This window comes from Dasypus novemcinctus, chromosome 8 (assembly GCF_030445035.2).
Source record: "Dasypus novemcinctus isolate mDasNov1 chromosome 8, mDasNov1.1.hap2, whole genome shotgun sequence".
Taxonomy (NCBI): Eukaryota; Metazoa; Chordata; class Mammalia; order Cingulata; family Dasypodidae; genus Dasypus; species Dasypus novemcinctus.
Window position 1 is genome coordinate 88,151,675 of NC_080680.1, and position 20,187 is coordinate 88,171,861.

General features: G+C 51.2%; 2 protein-coding genes across 8 annotated transcripts in view; both read right to left on the reverse strand.

Annotated features, from left to right (window-relative positions):
- Window positions 1–504: 504 nt before the first annotated feature.
- PHYHD1 (phytanoyl-CoA dioxygenase domain containing 1) lies at window positions 505–15,041 on the reverse strand. 4 transcript variants are annotated; one of them, XM_071216921.1, is made up of 15 exons: window positions 12,675–12,728; window positions 12,505–12,571; window positions 11,363–11,970; window positions 10,881–10,987; window positions 10,547–10,626; window positions 8,476–8,634; window positions 5,817–5,892; window positions 5,636–5,683; window positions 4,655–4,710; window positions 4,505–4,567; window positions 3,484–3,505; window positions 2,110–2,238; window positions 1,892–2,008; window positions 1,032–1,158; window positions 505–924 (listed from the first exon to the last, which is right to left on the reverse strand). In XM_071216921.1, exons 5-15 carry the CDS (start codon window positions 10,577–10,579, stop codon window positions 879–881), a joined length of 876 nt encoding a protein of 291 aa, XP_071073022.1. In that variant the 5' UTR covers window positions 10,580–10,626; window positions 10,881–10,987; window positions 11,363–11,970; window positions 12,505–12,571; window positions 12,675–12,728; the 3' UTR covers window positions 505–878. The 4 variants fall into 4 exon arrangements, with proteins under 4 accessions (XP_071073022.1, XP_071073023.1, XP_058158273.1 ...); XM_071216922.1 differs by having other exon boundaries at window positions 10,881–11,943; XM_058302290.2 differs by lacking the exons at window positions 11,363–11,970; window positions 12,505–12,571; window positions 12,675–12,728 and adding an exon at window positions 14,688–15,041.
- The window catches only part of LRRC8A (leucine rich repeat containing 8 VRAC subunit A), a 29,318-nt gene continuing 22,583 nt past the window's right edge, over window positions 13,453–20,187 (reverse strand). For all 4 annotated transcript variants that reach the window (XM_012526998.3, XM_058302277.1, XM_058302275.1 and 1 more), the window contains one exon: window positions 13,453–15,327. In XM_012526998.3, coding sequence (XP_012382452.1) covers window positions 15,052–15,327 — 276 coding nt within the window. In that variant the 3' untranslated portion in view covers window positions 13,453–15,051. The remainder of the gene's footprint in view (window positions 15,328–20,187) is intronic.

Sequence of the window (20,187 nt, forward strand, 5' to 3'; positions counted from 1 at the left end):
CTTGAGTAAGGAGGCCATACTCCAGCCTTGTTCTCTGTGAGGGCAGGGTCTGGGCCTGCCTGGCATATAGCAGGAACTTGGTAGACATTTGCTGAGTGGATGAACGTTTCCCATCGGTGGGAAGATAACAGAGACTAGACAAGGTTCTGGCAGAGGGGCCTAGCAGGTGAGGTGAGACTGGGTAGTGTACCACTTGGGAGTGTAGGCTCTGGAACAATCTGAGCAATTGCTTTGGGCAGGTCACTTAACCTCTTCATACCTCAGGTCCTGCAGCTGTAAATGCAGATGCTAAGAACAGCTGCCTCCCAGGATGGTGTGAGGAGCCAATGAGTTAAAGCACAGAAAGCTCTTAGCACTGGCCTCATAGTAAGTGCCCAGTAAATGTGATGTGTTAGTTATTAAAATCATGTCATCCATGCCAGTCTGGGCTGGGGAACCTGGAATGATTTGCACAGGGCTCTCATCTTGAGAGCAAGGCTGCTTAAGAGAGAAGCAAAGAGAAGCTGCATTTGGAAGTCATTTTTATTCAGCATCTTGTAATATGCAGATCAGAGTTCCACCTTAGAGGAGATAAGAGTGAGAAGCTGGCAGAGAAATGGCCAGAACACTTCCATGGCCAAAAGGCCACCTCTAGAGAGAGGTGGTGTTGGGGCAATAAGGAAGCAGAGACCAAGATCTTAGAAAAGCCTCCCATCAGCCGGGGCTGCTGCCCTGCCACTTCCCTGCCTGCCAAGCAGAGGGGCACAGATGCTGGCAGAAGGAATGTTGAGGAGGGGAGATGCGACTTCCCGTTGCAGCCAGAGGGTTGGGTGAGGCAGGCTGCCTCTGTCCGTATTTGCACCAGAGAAGCGACAGTGCCCCAACCCTGCTGAGAGCCTTTAGGTGTACAGTAGAGGAAAGGGCAGCTCAGCTGTGGGCTGGAGCCTGCAGAGGGTAGAGGAGACAACCTTGAGATGCCAGGCTCACCGCTCTCAGCCTCCAGGACCTCTTCAGGGAATGTCTGGGACTGGCACACCCACCCTGCCACTTACCAGTTCTCTGGGCTCCAGATGGTGCCAGAGGCCTCCATGAGGTGAAAAGTATAGGCCTGGCGTGAGTGGTCGGAGAAGTTCTGCTCACTCTTGTGCACCACTTCTCCATGGATTAGGACAAGGGCCCCTGGCAAGGACACAAGCAGTCAGGAGAACACCAGCCCCACACTCTTCCACACACTCCCTTCCCATGGCAGGAAGGGACATGGGGCCATCCTCCCTCAAGCAGTTTTGTTTCCTCCATCTATCCCCCTTCCCACCCCTGAGGGCTCAGCCACCACCTCCCCACCCCCATAGCCGGCTTCAGGGCTGGAGGTGGTGCTGTGCTATTTGGGGGTAGGGATGTTCCCCTGGGAGCAAGTCCCTTCTGCCATGGCCAGTGCCTTGGCAAGTCTTAAGAAAGGCATCCCTCATATGGTGTCTGCAGAATGAGGCCAAAGTTTTCTGTACTGTGCCAATCAGCTGTGACCCTGGCCAGTGAATGCTGAATTTGACCTCAGTTTTCTTTTTTCTAAAAGGAAGACAGTGAATTAGTAGCTGGCATTTATTGAGCACTTCCTGCATGCCATGCAGGTTCTGCAAAAACATATACTTCATCTTGCTTCCCATATTACATATGGGGAAACAGAGTCTCAGGGAGGTTCAGTCATTTGCCCAGAGAGACAGCCCATAAGTAGCAGAGTCTGGATTTGAACCTGATCCAGAAGACCTTGCTGTTACCACACAGCTTCCTGATGTCTACATTTCCATCCAGCCCTGGCCTCTCATTCTGTAACTTCTTGAATGCTGGATTGAGTGAGCAAAGAGCCATCTGCATGGCCTCAGACCCTCTGCCCCCCTGCCCTCCACAGTCTAGCTACCTCTCTGCACAGGCATGGGCACAAAGAGGCTGTTATCCCGGGCTGGCTCTGACCCGAGGAAGCTGGTGCCAGGCATCAAGCCACCACAGGCCCGAACCATCCTTCTTGACACTCCACCTGCAGACCAAGACGGAACCTTTAGCCCCTCTTTTCTCTAGGTCCCTCTTCCTTGGTGGTCAGAGAGGTACAGGTAGGCAGGGAGAGACAGGTGTCCTCACTGGTGTGGGAGCCAGGGATGAACCAGAGGCAGCCGTTCTCCAGCGTGGCATCCTCCAGTGCGATCCACACACCCAGCACCCGGCCCAGGGGCTCCGTGTACAGGAAGGAGGCATCCTGGTGAGGGGAAACTGCAGCAAGCCACCTGGGAGTGAGGAGCCCACCCCTTTTCTTGGTCCCACCTCACCCTGGCCTCATTTCCTACCCCTCAGTCCTCTCAGAGCCCTCTTAGGATCTGCCTTCCTATTGTCAGTAGAATTTTGCCACTTCTTGGCCTAGAGACTTTGAGCAAGAGATTTCACCTATCAGAGCATCAATCACCAAAACTGTAAAGTGGCCCCAAATTAGCCTACCTCATAGGCTTGCTGTAGGATTCCATGATATGATGTTATGAAAGGTGCTCAGTATAGGGCCCAACATTGTAATTGCTTGCTAAAAAGTAGCTGCTATTGTTTAATTCCAGCCAAGTAACTAAAACCACTGTTACTAACCAAGAACAGGCAGTCTCCAGCCACCAGATGGTCCACCAGGGGGCATAAGATTGGGAAGTTGGGTGCAAAATGGGAAATAACTATGACCGAGCAGTTACATTTTAAACACCATCCTGGGTGATGCTGGGGCATAGCCAGGATGGAGAACCATCAATAAAGGACCTTAGTTTACAATAACAAAGTAAAGGAGGTGCTACTGAACACCCAACTTCGACAATCTGGACTTTGTCCTTAGGAAGATATCCTAATGGTGGGGAGCTCCAAAGCATTTGGGGGAGGAATGGCAGAGGGAACTGGGGGTGCCGGGCTTGGACAGAGAAGGCTCAGGAAGGCTCAGGAAGGAAGCCCAAGGGATTGCTTCAGAGGACTGCCCTTGGGCTGAAAGGTAGGAAAGAGGGGGTGGTCACAATGAGACAGACTTGGGCTCATGCAAGGAAGGAAAGGGCTACCTGGAGAGGGAGTAAGCTTCCCATCACTGGAGGTATATGAGCAGAAGTGGATAATCACCCACCAGGGATGCCGTAAAGGGCATCTGTCCAACTGGTGGTTTATAGTTAAATCAGCAATATCTTTGCTGAATCAGCCCCCTGGGAGCATGTTAAAAAATAGAGATTCCCAAGACCATGCAGCCCAACTAACTCAAATATCAGGGAATAGGGCCCAGGAATCTGTATTTTTAACCAGTTAGGGTTGCTGCCAGGTTGCTGCCAAGGTCTCCACTGTTTGGGGATGGAATGGAAGGTGGCTCCTCCTGCACTGGCCTAGGCTCCTGACTACAGACATCTCAGCAATCACTTTCCCTCCCTCTAAGGTCTGACAACCACCAATGTCCCAGGTCTCCCACTCATGGCCTTCACTGGGCCCCATAGCCTGCTCTCAGCTCACCTTCGCCGCCAAAGTGAGGTTGCTGAAAGAGAGAAGAAGCCTAGTGAGGATGGAGGGCAGTTAGTGGGGGGAAGCAGGGCTCATTCAGATTCTTGCAGGATGCTCCTGCCCTAGCTACAGATGTTCATTCACTGCCAAGGTTTCCACGCCAGCACTCTATGGTGTGCTAGGCCAAAAAAGGATACAAAGAGAAATCACCCTGCTCTACAGGGAGCACCCAGGAGACAGTGTGAACAAGAACACAAAGCAGGGAAATGGATGTGGCTCAACCAATTGGGTTCCCATCTACCATATAGGAGGTCCAGGGTTCGAAGCCAGGGCCTCCTGGTGAGGGCAAGCTGGCCCACGTGGCAAGCTGACCCACGCGGAATGCCAACCCATGCTGGAATACCACCCCACGCAGGAGTGCTGGTCAATGTGGAGAGATAGCATAGCAAGATGACGCAACAAGAGACACAGAGGAGAGAAAATAGAAAGACATAGCAGAACAGGGAGTTGAGGTGGTGCAAGAGAGTAATCGCCTCTCTCCCACTCCAGAAGATCCCGGGATCAGTTCCCAGAGCCACCTAATGAGAATACAAGCAGACACAGAAGAACACTCAGCAAATGGACAGAGAGAGCAGACAATGGGGGGAACAGGGTGGCAGGAGAAATAAATAAATCTTAAAAAAAAAAAGAAAAAACACAAAGCAGCACAGTATGAGGACTACAAGGAGAGGTTAAGACTAAGCCAGCAGTTAAGCCTTTCAGACCCAAAGTCAGAGATGGATCCCAAACCAGGGGATCTGGAAGCTTCTTAGAGAAGGTGGCACTAAACTGGAAGCAGAGTGTTTCAAAGAAGAGAGGATGGAGTCCTGAAGGTGCCTTTCCCTCCTACCGCCAAATTTTAACTGAGCACCAGCTAAGTAACAGGCACCTTAACTAGAGGAGATCAAGTTTGCTTGGGCTGTGCTGAGTTCTCCCACCAACTTCAGGCTTGGTATGAGAGGGGAGATAGGTCTGCAGAGGCTGGGGAGCTCACCTTGAAGATGTACATGCTCTGTACCACCACGGGCATCTGGAGACCCAGACTCCTGGCCAAGGCCTAGAAGGGGACAGAGAGTCACCCTGCTGGCCTGACCACATGCCCACCTGGCCCATCCACCTGGCCTTTGCCCCATCCTCTGCTCACCTGTATCTTGGGGGAGTGTGTCACACACCTGAAGACCGGGTCGTGAGCATGCAGAGCTGCAGGGGCAGAGGTGGGCTGACTGGCCAGTCCCCCACCCCTGTACATCCTTCCAGCAACTAAATCTGGGCCCCCAGACTAAGGCTTATTTTGACATTTTCACCTATTTTGTGTGCATTATAAACCTTCTGCTTTTTTAACAATTATATAAAGGACCCCACAAATATCCTTACCCCACCCCAGCCCCATCCCACCCAGGACCATATTCTTGACCTTTCAGCCACCTGTGATCTCACCCCATCCCTGACTTCACACCCCTCACAGAGGTTGGGGGCCCATCACTTAGTAACAAGTGCAGTGCCACCACTTCCTCTGTGCAACCTTGGGAAATCATTTCATTCCTGTAAGCCTCAGTTTCCTCCTCTGTAAAATGGGGACTAGAAGAACAGCCCAACCTCCCAGGGCTGCTTCAAGGACTCAGAGGGCTAATGCATGTATAGCAATAGCCCAGGCCTGGTGCAGAAGAGTCATTTGTTATTATCATTTATTACTGTTTTTATTAAAAGTGAGGGTTTTATGGCTTGGTTTTCTGGTTGCAGGAGAGGGTACTTGTCAATATAGCAGGTGCTCCTTGAGGAGGCTCCAGGAAGTGGTTGGACCCAAGAAACTCCATTCCTGGGGCCTGGATAATCCCCATCCCCAGAACAGGTAGCAGAGAGTTGAGGGGGCCTGCCACGTGGCCCATCTGTGTGGGAGGGGGCTCTAGTACAGACCTTTCTTCCCAGTGCTGTGGTAATCTCGACCACCATATGATTAGCATCACATGATGCAGAAAAGCAGGGCCAGAGGGGGATCCTGCAGCCAGAAAAGCCAGGTGCACATCCACTGACTTATCATGGGCCTTGGGCAAGGGCTCTAACCTCTTCAGGCTTCAGTTTCCCCATTTTCCTTGCCGCCCTCACCCCACTCCAGGCCCCTGCTCACCGTGGCCAATTTTGTTAATGGACTTCTCCGGAGGGACCAGAAAATTGCCTGTTGCACAAAAAAAAAAAAACAGGTAAAAGCAGAACTGGAGCCCAGAGTCTCCTGGCCCTGGGGGCAGATACTTGAGTCCAGTCCATCCCTGCTGTGGCTCCCCTACACCTCTAGGGCCCCAGCTCCAAACCTTCTTTGTCAAAAACGCCTTTCTCAAAGAAGAATCGGATCTTGTCACCACTGCTCAAGAAATAGTCCGTGCTGCCCTATAGAGAGGTGATCAGAGGGATTGAGAAGGTATCATAGGGTCAGAGCTGGGCCTAGCAGAGAGGGAGGGAAGATTCAGATGTTTACCATTCCCACGGATCTACCCCCCCCCGACCCTGTTGATGCTTCTCAAACTTGTCCAACTGAGGCACAGTACAGTGAAGTGGAATCCTAAGTGCCTGGAAGCACAGCCTGAAGCTACTAGTATGAAATTTTTGGAAGCCTTTAATAAGTTACCGGACTCTTGTACTCTACTCCAAGTAGTTCAGAACATAGGTGCTAAAATCAGGCCTGGTTCCCACTTAGCCCTGGGTGGCCTATTTTACCTCTCCGGGTCTTGATTTCCTTATTTGTAAGAGAGGGGATAATATCAGATTTTACCTTCCCTGGATTACGGAGTCTTCTTCCAGAGGCTAAATCTTACAACAGTTGAGAACACAGACTCTGGAGCTAAAATATTTGGGATTAAATCCCAGCTCTGCCATTGACTGGCATTGACTACATTACTGAATTTCTCTGGTCTTTGTTTTCTCACCTATAAAATAGATACTATTAATGGTACCTATCACATAGGGTGTTACAAGGATTATGAATATATATATATGTGTGTGCATGCATGTATGTTGGTTTATTTACTTATGTAAAACACCAGGAAAGTCCTTGGAATTGCTAAGTACCATGGTAAGTATTTGCTTTTATTGTTATTTTTAGTACATATAAAACACTTAGCAAGGGTATGACTAAATGTACAGTAAATATAAGCTATTACTAATCTTTTCGTGTTTTCTCAACAACCTATCCCTGTTAATTTTAATATAACATTTTAAACTTCTTAGCATCATATGAAAATGATGTTCCAGGAAGATGCCCTATGTTTTCCATGTAGCTTTAGCCACCCTTGAGCTGCCATCATATATATCTCCCTCCCCACCAGGAAGCCAGGATATTGTCCAGCTCCTTTTGTTTTACAATCACAGACCATACCTACCTTCTGCATGACAGGCAACATGACTGGAGCTGAGTCAGCACCGACCCCCTGCCTGGGTTCCCCACGTGGTGACTGCCCCATTGCTCCTTCACATGTGCATTTGCTTTCAGACTCAGCCTGCATGGCTTAACTCAGTACCTGCCCAGCCCCTTTCAAAGTCCTTCCCACTGGAAACCACAAGGTTTTTTTAACTTTCTAAGTGCCTCTGCATCTGGAACAGGGTGAGGGAAGTACGTTGGGAGAGCATAATCGATAATACTACTAAAGAAAATGATGCTAAACATGTCAAATATTTTATTTAACTCGTTAATTAACAAAGGAACAGTAAGATGTTCCAGCCAGCTCAAAGGAGAATTCCAAGAGCCACACATACATAGGCAACAAGGAAATGCTGAAATGAGTTTATATATAGATGCAAAACTGGTGTATCTACAAGGCAATAATTGCATTTCACCAGACACTGTTCATATCCATTTCCATGGACAATATGTGCATTATTATCAGTTTTATACAACTTACGAAGTTGTAAAAGAACTCAAAAACAATGAAAGGTAAGATGACTTGGAAGGGAAGGAGCACTAGACAGGACACCTGACAATCTTATTTTGTATGCCCAACTGAACATCTTTCCCAATATCTACGGTAAATATTGAGGGTTTACTAAGTGCAGGGCACAGTGCAAAGTTCTTTGCAAGCTCCATAAATTAAAACATATACACTTTCTTCTCTATCCTCTCCCACCCCTCAATCTCTTGAACATTTTCAGAGAGACTGAAGGACAAATGATTTGGTCCCCTCCTTCCTCTAAGCCTTTGGGTGACCTGACTGTCTCTGGCTGAAGGACCTCTCATTTCTGCCTTCCCCACCTGGAAGGCAGGTGTGTGGCCAAATGGACCAATTATTTGGAGAGAACAGTCATTCTGTCATCCTTTATCCATCTAGTGTTAAGTCTCCATTTTCTGGGATACAAGCCTTCCAGCCCTTGTAATGCCCTCTGTGCCCACCAGGTGGCAGGAGCTCCTCAGGTTGTTTTTGTGTGAACCCCATTAGTGGACCTGCACCAGTGTTGTTGCTGGGCTGTCCCACCAGACAGGCTCAGAAATTTAAACTACAAAGGATTAAGAGGAACTGTGTGGGAAAACTCCCTTTGAGTTTCAATGTATCTATTTCAAACTGTATTGGGTCTTACTGTGTACAAGGTCACTTGTCTATTGACCAAAAAGAGGTCATTTGTGGCAGGAGAACTACTAAGGAAGTACAGCAGAGCAGGGAACAACACGGGTGAGATATCAGACAGATCTGGGTTCAAATCCTGGCTCTATCAATTTATTAACTGTATGGTTTCGGGCAAGTGATCTGAGCCTCATTTTCCCTACCTGTTAAATGAGAATACTAATGCCTGCATTATAAATTTATAGTGAGGAGTGAAGGAAAGACACATGTCAGGTGCTTAGCTTGGTGCCTGACACATGAAAGACTGGGGGCCTGGTCAGTTTACAGAACAAGTCTGGGAACCTTGGGGTCCTCCCTTCCAGGCTGCTGCTCTGCACCAGTCAAAGGCTAGATCCTATCCTCTTCTGCCCCAGACACCTACCTGGGCTCGGAGCTGCTCCTCTTCCTGGGTGGAAAATTCCGTGCGGCAGTGGCGAGGGACATTCATCTGGGCCACTATCTCACCAATCCTCTCCTGCATGGCCATACACTCATCTGCAGCCAAGAATCCTTCCAGGACCAGAAATCCATCCTCGTGGAACTGCAGGTGGGAATGAGACTCAGTGCTCCCCCTGCCCTCAAACCCTCCTTAGGACAACTGATTTGACCCCTCCCTCCCCCAGGCCAGAATCTGTGTGAGGGCAGAGACCAAGTGTCTTCTCCATTGCTGGGCAGGTGTCTAGCAATCAGTGATGCAGCAGATATTGGCTGCATGAGGGGAGGAAGGAGAAAGGAGAAAGGCGGGTATCTCAGCCTTTCCTCTCCAAAGGCTGGGGCCACATGGAACTACAAACCTTACCCATTTATTCAGCTAATGTTGCTTGAGCACCTCCTGTGTACCAGACATGGTTTCATGAGCTGGAGATACAGTTATGATCCCTGCCCTCAGAGACCTTACAATCTTGTGAAGGAGACTGATATTAAAGCAATCATCATACAGGTGTGATGAGGTGTGATCACACACTATACTTAGTGCAAGGAGAGAGAGGGCAGGGACTGCGGGAACAGTTGGCAGAAGGGCCTAATGTCTGGGGTGGGGAGGGAGAGAAATAAATAAATAAATAAAATCTTTTTTAAAAAAGGGCCTAACGTACACCAGATTGGGGAAGGAGAGGGGTCTCAGGGCACCAGCTCAGAGGATGTGACATTTAAAAAGGAGACCAGCAGGATGGTGGGAGCTGGAAGGTGAAGAGATGAGGCAGAACATTCTAGACAGAGAAAATAGGATGTGTAAAGTCCCTGAGTGCAGAGGAACATGAGGAATGGGGAACTGACTGAGCATAGAGTGAAGAGGGGTGGGAGGGAGAGGTTGCATGCAGGTGGCGGAGTTACAGCAGGATGACGCATTCTGATTTGCTGCGAGTCTTCATATTTTGAGGGAAAGCAAGAGATAAGGAGAGAAAGATCTATACTTTTGCTTGTAGAGCACTACAATGGGGACATTGGAAATCACCTCTCAAATCCACCACCAAGTGTTAGATTTCCCCACCCCCCTCACCCTCATGGGTGCTCAGTTCTGGCTTCCACACCAGATACTGGAACATTCATGACCACCTAGCAGGGGCCCTTCTGGCTCTGGACAGCTCTGAATGTTAGAACCTTAATCCTCACAGCAATGTCAAGCTGAAAACTGCCTCCTTGGGAGCTGGGCCATCCATAACAAACTGGGCATTATTCTGATCTGGTAAACACTCGGTTAGGAATTCTTCTCTTGGGATTAGCGAGTAGGGAAGTAAAGATAGATGTATAAAGGTACTAACTGAACACTGTTTAAGAAGAGCAATAAATCAGAAGCAACCTAAACACCTGTAATAAGGATTGTTTCAACAAATCATGGTTTATTTAGCCCAGAACACAACAGGATAAAACCCGTTTTGTAGAAAAAAATATTTACTGACATGGGGATGTGTTTCTGATTTACCGTGAAATGGAAAAAAAATAAAAAGCGGGTACAAATTGGTGTCTTCCCTGCTCTGAGATCTTGGGTAAATTGTTTCACTTCTGAACCTCAGACTGGCAAATGGGCATAACAATAGTACCTCCTTCCTAAGACATATGGCCCACACTCAAAGGTGGTAGCTATTATGATGGGTTAGGGTTAGGCTTAGCGTCTGTGCAGTCCAAAGCCTTCATCAGGCTCCGGGCTCTGGGAGGTGGCCCCGCCCCGTTCTGCCCCCGGCACCGCCCCGCCCCCTCACGCTTGTGGCGGGCCCTGGGGTCTGGACTGGCTGATCTGGGTGTTTTGTTCTCCTTTAGGTCAGTCAACCTAGCCAATCCCAGTCCCACCCAAGGCCTTTGGCCTGGACGCTCCCCTGTGTGTGCATAAATTAAGGGTCATGGTTGGGGACGGACCCCTCTGAGCCTGAGTTTTTAATTTCATAATATGGCAGGGGGTGGGGTTGAATTCCTCAAGACTCTGGAGGTCCAAGGGCCCCCACCCTGCAGGCCCCTACCTTTTGGAGCTGCGAGGGGCTCAGGCAGGCCATGTGCAACGCTGGGTGAACAGAGAGCTCTTCCCGGGTTAGTCCAGGCGCTGGAGAGGAGGTGGGAGGAGAAAGGTCAGGAGGGAGGAGGGCAGCCGGAGTCTGAGACGCCCGGGAGGACTTAACCCTTCCCTATCCAGAGAGAAACCCAATCCTACCACAGCCCCCCCCCAACACTCACAGGCCTGGGACCTCTCTCCAGGCTGAGCCCCCTCCCTCCCTCTCCCTCTCCCTTCTGCCCTTGGATGAAGCAGTGGCCCTCACCTCTGGATTCTTCTCCCACAGTTAATCCAGGATTACTTACCAGGGACCCAGAAGCCAGGTTCTGTGAAAGTCGGGGCAAAGAAGCTGAACTGGCAGAAGTACACGAGTCCCTGTCCAGATGGCACCACTGTAACCTCTGATGAGTGGCTGTATGGGCCCCAAGTGCAGGTTAGAAAGCCCCTGGGACCCCCAGCATCAACATCTGGGTCGGGTGGGGTGCAGGGTTCTCAGTGGTTTTGCATTCTAAAGGTGGAAGAGGGCCTCAAAGAATTGTCCCAGCCCCTGCCAGCTCTGGTATTCTGAAACTGTCTGGGCCCTGGGAGGATTATGGGAGGGCGTTTACCAGTTAAGTCTGCAGTTCACAGGAAGGGGTGGAAGAGAGGGGTATCTCACTTAGAAAGAGGAAGGGGCTAGAACATGGAACCTGAGCCTTCAGATTAAGGGAGAGAGAAGGCTCTAGGTGTTTGGTTCTCAAGAAGGGCTGCCACAGCCAAGCCTGGAGGTCAGTGCGTGCACACTCACCCTTCTCCAAGCCTGCTCTGTCAGCAGCTGACACGGCCACTCTCTGGCTGCAGCTTTTAGAACACGGGTCATGGGACTTCCCTGAAATGATGGTTTTCTGAATGGAGAAGGGACATGGTGTCTCGGGAGTGAGTACAGGGAATGTGCCTTGGCCCCAAGTCAAGTCGTGTTTTTTGGGCTACTGCCCTGGGAGTGGCTGCCTTGTCCAGGCTTCCAGAGGGCCTGAGAGAGGGCTGAGCCCCGCGCCTGCTCCTGAGGCTGGTGGGAAAAGTTCAGATGGGTTAGGCAATGGGAAGAGGGCAGGTGGAAGACAGAACCATGAGGAAAATACAGCTGAAACGAGGGAGGCAGGGCACATTCCCAGCGGTTCTAGCTCCTTGCGATGCAATCACTCAACAAATTAGAGATTTGGCACACAGCGAGGGTCCACTCAAGCTGGGTCAGCCAGACGTTGAGGGCAGGCAGTGCCCCCAGGAAGCGCCAGCAAAGGCTTGTGTAGATTAGTAAGGCAGATCTGCACTTGAGTCAGACAGGCCATCACCTGGAAACCTTGAGAACCTCCTGGCCTTACTCTCCCCCATCTGAAATTTGGGGATAACAGAAATACCCTGTGAGGACCAAACAAAATGAATGCTTTACCACAAATAGTTTGGCACGGTGCTGGTATTAGTAAGCGCCTGCTAAGTTTCAGTTGTTCACCAAATGTTAGAAGGGGTGGTAAAATAGGAGGATATTTTTATTTTTCAAGCTTCCCCAAGTTGTCCTAATTGCGGTGGTAAGATCACCACTGTGTTGGCCACGCCTCCCCCTGCCCTAGTCTGGCTGGGGAGAAGGGGCCGTGGGGAGGTGGGGTGGGAAGGTAAAAAGAGGGGCGCCACCTCCTGCTGCTATTTGCTCATTCTGCTCAGGCTTTGAGAAGTGGGCGGGCAGTGATTTCCACATTGTTGTTTTTTCCAAAAATCTAACCAGCTCCAGATCCAACCCTTGGGATCTGGGCACTGGGTGGTCCCAAGGCCTCAGTGGGGTGGGGGTGGGGGTTGGTGGCAAGGATGCTAGACAGAGGCCAAGACCTCCACTGCAGAGCACGACAGTCTCGGAGGGGGCAGTAGCCCTGCCGCTCAGCCTCCCTGTCAGAAGCTCACCGAAGAGGCCAGAGCAGGAAGGGAACTTGGCTGGATCCTGAGGCCACCTGGAGGGGATGAGAAGTCCCTGTGGAGGGAGGAAGGACAGACTGTGTCCTACCCTTGCCAGAGATGCCCAAGCAGCAACTCAGACTCCATCAAGGGCAGACACCATGGCCTTTCCTTCTTACCAAAAAGCTCCTGCCCCAGGGTCTCCATGTCAGCCCAATTGAAGTCTCCCTGGTCTGGGAAAAAGATCAAGGAGCATTTATTAGTTACTAGGAGCCAAGCCCCCTGCTAAAAACTCCACCTACCTATACAGTTATCACGGGTGAACCCTGGAACATCCTTGCAAGGTTGGTATCAACATCCTGATTTTATAAATGAGGTAATAAGGCCCCACATCAAATAAATGGAGACCTGGGATCTAAAAGCAGTTCTGTCCACCAACCCAAGCCTCTGCCCTTGATCCTGGCACCTTCTGCAGGCCCCCAAAGCAACTGGGATCCAGGTCAGGCCCTCCTGTAGTCCTCTCAGCACCCCCTGCAGAGCCCCAGGGAGTCACTGTTGGAATGGCAAGGAATCGCTGAGAGCATTGAGTGGAAATGCCCATCGTGCAGGTGGGGATGTGGAGGCCGCAGGGGGCAGTGACAGAACTGGGCTAAGAACCCAGCATTCCTGGCTCCCCCTCCAGGGCCCTCCCCTCCCGCCCCCGGGGCAAAACTTTTCAGGGCACAAACCACCGGTGAGGTGATTGGATGGCAGAGATGTGCTGGCAGTGGGAGCCCTGGCTCGGGCCCTGTGCCTGGGCTATGCTCCATCCAGCCCCCAAACCTCCAGCGCCTGCCTCCCAGGAGCTTACAGTTCAGTGGTGCAGAGATGAGAAGAGTTATCTATTCTATAGGACCCCATAAATAAATGGTCTCTCAACAACCTAATCCACCTCCCCCACAGGAAGACCTCCAAAGGTTACTTTGTTATAGATTTATTTGATATTTGAACCTCATCTACAGGTTCAGACCCACTTGTAACGGATTGCTTCATGGTTGACAGAGGCTAGTGTGCATTATTTGAGGATTACATCCAATGACACGATGCAGAAAACACAAATGGACAGACAAACATAATCATTAAGATAAGACGTGCCTTAGTGTCTGAGTGAGTGATCTAAGGCAAGGACCCCCCTAAGGCTGGGACCCGAGTGACTGATCTAAAGCAGAGTGGCTTCCCACCATCAGGCGCCCTGGACAGAAACTGAGTTGAAACCAAAAACTGGGAAGTGTGCCCACCTAGATGTGACGCCCCCTTCCCACCCCCACCTCTAAGTGTCCATTCTGAAGGACCAGGTGGTGACAGGGCTGATGGACGTAAGCAGCTGGGGCTAGCCGTGGCAACTGGGCGACCTATGACACATGAGGTGGGAAAACAGTCCAGGTGAAGCTCCTCTCGGCTCCGTAGCACTGCGTGTGCAGGGCTGGGTGGGTGGATACGTCGAGGGAAAGGGAGGACAGAGCACCGTTCATCCGGGATTAGCCAACCCCATTTTCCTCCCCTCTTGGCAGCTTCAGAACATCCCTGTTGGCCAATAGCCACAGAAAGGAACGCCTGCCAAGATACATGAAGAAAAGAAAACAAGACACCCTCCCCCCACCAAAAAAAAAAAATCCACCCCAAGAAAGAGGAACAAACAGAACTCCTAGAGGAAGGTCACACCAGATCCAGAAGCCTTCCTGCACCCTGCATCCCAGGGAAAGGAAATACAATTCAGTATCTTGCTGCTTTGCTCAAGGGAAACTGCACCACACCCTGAGACTCCAACTCACTGGCATTTAGTGTCTTTTTTTTCATTTTTTTTTTTTTTATTCCCAAGCCATCAATTTTCAAAGCTTAAAAAAAAAAAATCTACCACAAAAACTAATTAGGCAAGCCCCAGGCCTGGCCTTCCACCTGGAGGCCTGCTCTCCCACAAGCCGTGCCGCCAGGGCCTAGCAGTGCACCAGTGGGGCGGCCGTCCCACAGCTGGTTCTCACCTGGACCACAGCCCTGCTCAAATCTGGGCGGGTACCAAACCTTGGCAGCAGCACTAAAAAAGGAAAAGGGGGAAGCACAGCCCACCCTTCCTTAAATACTCTCTGAGTTGAACTTTCTTGGGAATGTATAAGATATTTGGAGGGAAAGGATGGGAGGTGGAGAAAAATAAATACCAAGAACTAAATAGGTATCCCTGGACCTCTGGCATCCGCTCAGCCTCTGGGGCAGAGATGGCCTCCAGGGAGGAGACCCTGATTGTCCAAATACTGCAGGTCCTCTGGTCTTCCCCGACAGGTGTCTGCCCTGGGGGGCATGAGTCTCAGAGGGAGGAAAGGGGCCAGCCCCTCAGGTGCTGTCCTCTTGCCCTGGCCCAGCTCACATCCATACCCCAGCTCATGCCCCAGACAAGAGGCTGGGTTGGTTGTCCCTGGGTTTCTGGGAGGAGTAGAGCCTGGCCGTCCTGGGCCCGAGGACTCCTCGGTGGTTCTGCTGCCAGCTGTTCTGAGCTGGCCCCACGCTCTGGTCAGCCACCAGGGCTCAGGCCTGCTCCTTGTCAGCCCTCCAGAGCCGTTCCTTCACCTCGGGTGGTAAAGTGTTGAACAGGTCCTCCTCCACCACCAGGCCACTGCGCTTGAGCAGCGGGCACTCGCCCAGCTCCACTGGTAGGCACTCCAGCCGATTACCCCGCAGCTCAATCTGGGAAAGGTTGGTCAGCTCGCCCACCCGTGAGGGCAGCGACTGCAGCACATTGTTGCCCAGGTGCAGGGCCCGCAGTTTCCGGCACTGGAAAAGCTCTGGAGGGAGCGCCTCGATCTGGAGAGAAAGCAGCAGAGGGTGAAAGATAAGAGAGTACAGCTCAGATCTGGGAGCCTCTATACCCAAGGTTACCCTTCCTTGTCTTCCCCAAAGCTGGCACCTTCTCTGTTGCCCATTCCAGTTGCCCAGGACCACAGGCAACAGCAGAATCTGGACCAAATTCTAGCTAACTTCGACCTGTCCAGTAGGCATCAGCTCAGCAGTCCCTTCCTTTGGGAAGCCTTCCCTGACTTCCTCCTGGATAACCTATGACACCCATGCCCTCCACTACAGCACTATCCCTCCATGGTGAAACTGCCTGACTACCTGTCTGTCATCTCCTGGACTGTGGGCTCTGAGAAGGCAGGCCAGGGTCTGCCTTGTTCCTTGCTGTCCTCTAGCACTTGGCTCGGTCAGTAGCCAGCTACTCCCAGCTCCACTTCCATCCTCACTCCAACATCCCAGGGCTCTCCATGAACCAGGCTATTGGTCATAGCTTCAAAGTTAAAGAACAATTTCTGAAATAAGAGTGGCATGTTGAAAAAATTCTATACCCCAAACTGTTTCTGAGAAGTAGGGAGAGGTTACAAATAGAGGTGAGAATCTCAGCTATGTCACTTCCCCTCCCTGGGACTCAGTTTTCTCATCTGTCAAGTCACAAACTAATCATGAGTGCAAGGGTTCAGTACTGGTCATTCAGTTCCCGCCCTCATCCATTCTGATTTTGCAAAATGAGAATAATGGGCAACATCCATATGCAACTTACTTACTACACGGCAAGCTCTGCTGTAAGCATGGCTCACCCTGGGTATTTAGTCTGTAACTCCTCTTCCTATTTTACAGATGAGGTGCTAAGGCCCTGGAAAAGCCAGCTCACCCAGAAAGCCATAGCTGGTATTTATTTGTTTGTTTGTTTATTTATTTTTCTCTCCGCTTCTCCCCCAGCCCCCTTGTTGTCTGCTCTCTGTGTCTATTTGCTGCGTGTTCTTTTTTGTCCGCTTCTGTTGTTGTCAGCGGCACAGGAATCTGTGTTTCTTTTTGTTGCATCATCTTGCTGTATTGGTTCTCTGTGTGTGTGGCGCCATTCCTGGGCAGGATGAACTTCCTTTTGCGCTGGGCAACTCTCCTTACGGGGCGCACTCCTTGCATGTGGGGCTTCCCTACATAGGGACACCCCTGCATGGCAGGGCACTCCTTGTACATATCAGCACTGTGCGTGGGCCAGTTCCACACAGGTCAAGGAAGCCCAGGGTTTGAACCGTGGACCTCCCATGTGGTAGGCGGATGCCCTATCCACTGGGCCAAGTCCGCTTCCCTTATTTTATTTATTTCTCTCCCCTTCCCCCACCCCAGTTGTCTGCTCTCTGTGTCCATTCGCTGTGTGTCCTTCTGTGACCGCTTCTATCCTTATCAACGGCATTGGGAATCTGTGTTTCTTTTTGTTGCGTCATCTTGTTGTGTCAGCTCTCCGTGTGTGTGGCACCATTCTTGGGCAGGCTGCACTTTCTTTCATGCTGGGTGGCTCTCCTTATGTGGCGCACTCCTTGCGCGTGGGGCTCCCCTACGCGGTGGACATCCTTGCATGGTGGACACCCCTGCGTGACACGGCACTCCTTGTGCATATCAGCACTGCACATGGGCCAGCTCTACACGGGTCAAGGAGGCCCGGGGTTTGAACCACAGACCTCCCATATGGTAGGCGGACGCCCTATCCATTGGGCCAAGTCCACTTCCCTGAACTATTCTAACTGTCCACACTACTGATGGAGAAAAGAGTACACAGTGGGACCAACGTGGGCACATGCAGTTTCTACTGGCACACAGGGAGAGTTCCATAAATGCCAGCTTCTTCCCTTGCCCTTCTGTGAGTAATTAGCTATAAATGTGAAACCTTATTGGCACTATGGATCCTAAACTATCCCTTCAGTTATGATGGGCAGGAGAGATGCTAACAGCAGATAGGACTTAGGAGACTTCGGGCTCAGATTCCATGTGAGAATGGGAGGGAGAATGAGTAATAACCAATGCTAGGTTGCTTTCTCACTGTCCCCATTTTCCTGCTGAGGAGCCTGAGGCCTGGAGAGGGGGAAATGCAACACTTGTCTAATGTCCCACAGCCAGAAAGGGTCAAGACAAGACATAAGCCTTGCTTCCTCTGACTCAAGACCACATGCTATATTCTCAGTCTGCCATATATGACACTCATTTGCAGGAAGTCCCTTCCCTTCCACAGACCTCAGTTTCTCCACCTGTACAATGAAAACATTATATTAGAAATGTCCCTTATCTTGGACATTCTGTAGCTAGGGAACTTTTGCAGACTTGGACTTCAATCTTGCAGGTACTTGTTCTCTCTGGCAATTTTGGAAGAGGACCCTGGTTACTGGTGTGCAACCTGGCTGTCCCAGCAGGGAGATACGTGTGGCCAGGGCCAGGCATAGTCCATGCCCTCGGGGACATTGTGGATATTCTGAAGGAACCCTTGACATTGGCCTCCCAAAACCAGCACTGTTGTGCCCCATGATCAGGGAAGGGGCAGAGGTGGCTAGGCTCTTCCATGCTTTCCAAAACCTCCTCTGGTGGCATCCAGATCAACAGGGCTGAAGGCTGGGGCACGATGGTGGGAGAGCAGATGGAAAGTGGGCTCCAGCAAGACCAAGGGGCCAGAGCCTACCCAGAAGGGCCCCCATTCGCACCCCAGGGGCCTCCCCTGATGACACCAACCAAGGAAAGGCTCCAGCCAGTGAACTCCAGCTGGAGTTCACATGAATTGGTCTGGCTCCAGAGCCCCCTTCCCTGGAGCACCCTCTCTCCAGAACACTCCCTTCCTCGCAGCCAGTGCACAACCTCCAGGCCACCCCAAGAAAAGAAAAGACACAATTGGTCACTCATCTCCCTACCATACCCACACTTGTCCTTTGGGCCTATCCTTCCCTCCAAAAGGGTCATTTGTCCACCTAAAGCTAGAAGTCATTTACAAGCACATCTGATCCCACCCTCTCCCACCACCTCAAGGACCTCATGGGCCAATGGCTCCCCTGAGCATTTCAATGACCTCAAGTCTACTTGGTCTTTGAGAAAAGAAACCCTCCCAGGAGTCTTCTATGGCTGCTTACTCTGTGACTCTCCAACCTTCACGACAAAACACCCAGAAAGAGACCATCTCTCTCCTTGGCCCACCCTTCTGCCCCAGTCTACCCTTGAAACTATCTGGCCAAGATCATCAACTCTCATTCCTAATTCACCAAACTTGTCTCCACTCTCCTCCTACCTAACCTCCACACCCTGGGACCCCAAAGGTTCCCGCCTGGCTGCCTTCTCCTGCAGTCCATATCTAAGCTTCTAGCCAGACTCCCTTTCTTCTCCCTCCATCCTCTCCCTGGTGATTTCATCAAGGACCCCAGCCATAGGATGATGACTCCTTGAGCCTATCATGGTCCCTGGGGCATCCCAGGGCATCCCCCATCCTCAACACCCAAGTCACACCCTCTCCTCTCCACAAACCTATGCCTCCTTCTGCATCCATGATCCACCATCTATCCAGGCCACCAAGTGAGAGAACTGAGTCAACCCAGGCCCCACCCCCTAACTCCCAAGTGCAATCTATCCCCACATTCTTCATCTCCAAAATCTCTTCCAGCTCCATCCATGTCTCTCCATCCCTAGCAGCCTTTCCCATCAGCTGCCACCCCTTGAGAGTCTCACTGTACATGGTCTCCTCATCCTACCCCCTCAAACCCACCCTCCTCGCTGCAGCAAGAGTGATCTCTTTAAATTGGAAGTTTGCTCACCCCTTCATCCACTCAATCAAAAATGTGGTGGATATTTGCTACAAATCAAGCATTGAACAAAACAGCCAAGGTCCCTATCCTCAGAGCTTCAGGCCTGGCAAGGGGAAACAGACTTTAAACAAATGAAGATAAGATCGACTTTTAAGTGGGAAAGAACAGGATCTTACCATACCTCTGCAGACAGCCCTACCCCTGCCCTCAGGATAAAGCCCAAATTCCAGCACAACTCAGTCCACCCTGACTGTTCCTTCCTCTCCCGCCTGCCTCCACCCACGGAGCTTTCCTAGCTGGCTTTCAGTTCCTAGCTGGCTTTCAGTTCCTCGCAGGCAGAATGTCCTGGACTCTCCCTTTCCTCTTCACCCTTTTCTCCTCATCCTTCAGGAGCAAGTGGCAAGTGCCTTCTTCTGGGAGGCCTGCCCTGCCCTGGATTAAGTCTGGGGCCACTCCTCATTGCTCCCAGAAGCCAGTGCCCAGCGTAGCTCCTGTTACACGGAATGCTGACTGCTTATTTTTCCCAACCTGACAGCAAGCTCAGTATGGGGAGAGAGCGGGCCCTGTACATCCAGAGTCCCCAGCACCTTGCTCCCTACCTAGAATATAGGAGTGCTCAAAAGACACCTGCTGAGTCAATGACAACCTTGCCAAAGTATTCCTCTGCATTAGTTCAAACCTGGGAAGACGATGTCCAAGGGACTGAGCTGGCCCACACCCACCCCTCCCACTCCACCCCTGCAGGTTTAGGAGGAGCCCTCCAGCCCTCCCAGAGACTGAGCAAGGAGAGAGCAGGCCTCCAGCTTAAGAGGAGGAGCCCGGCTGGGATTGGCCCAGAGGAACTATTTTTCCCTTTAAAGACCTCTGGGATTCAGGGGGCGGGAGGCAGGGACAGGATGTGATTAAGCAGTGTGCTAAACAGGGTGTTCAGAAGGTCTCCTTCCTCCAGGACAGTGTCCCTGTCGCCAGCTCCTTTCCTGAGGGGTGACCTCAGCCAACATGCATGCCTGATGTGAGAAGCTAGGGGTGGGGGACAGGATGAGGAGGCTGTAGAGTGGCCCTACACCCTCCTCTACCCAGTGCAGAAACAAGTCAA

Coding starts and splice junctions, on each gene's coding strand:
- PHYHD1 (XM_058302290.2), bottom strand. CDS start 14,722: ATGCCAGAGGTCCAGGGATACCTATTTAGTTCTTG. Junction 4,711..5,635: donor CATTAACAAAATTGGCCACG/GTGAGCAGGGGC, acceptor CTGCCCCTGCAG/CTCTGCATGCTCACGACCCG. Junction 2,239..3,483: donor ACCTCACTTTGGCGGCGAAG/GTGAGCTGAGAG, acceptor GGCTTGCTGCAG/TTTCCCCTCACCAGGATGCC.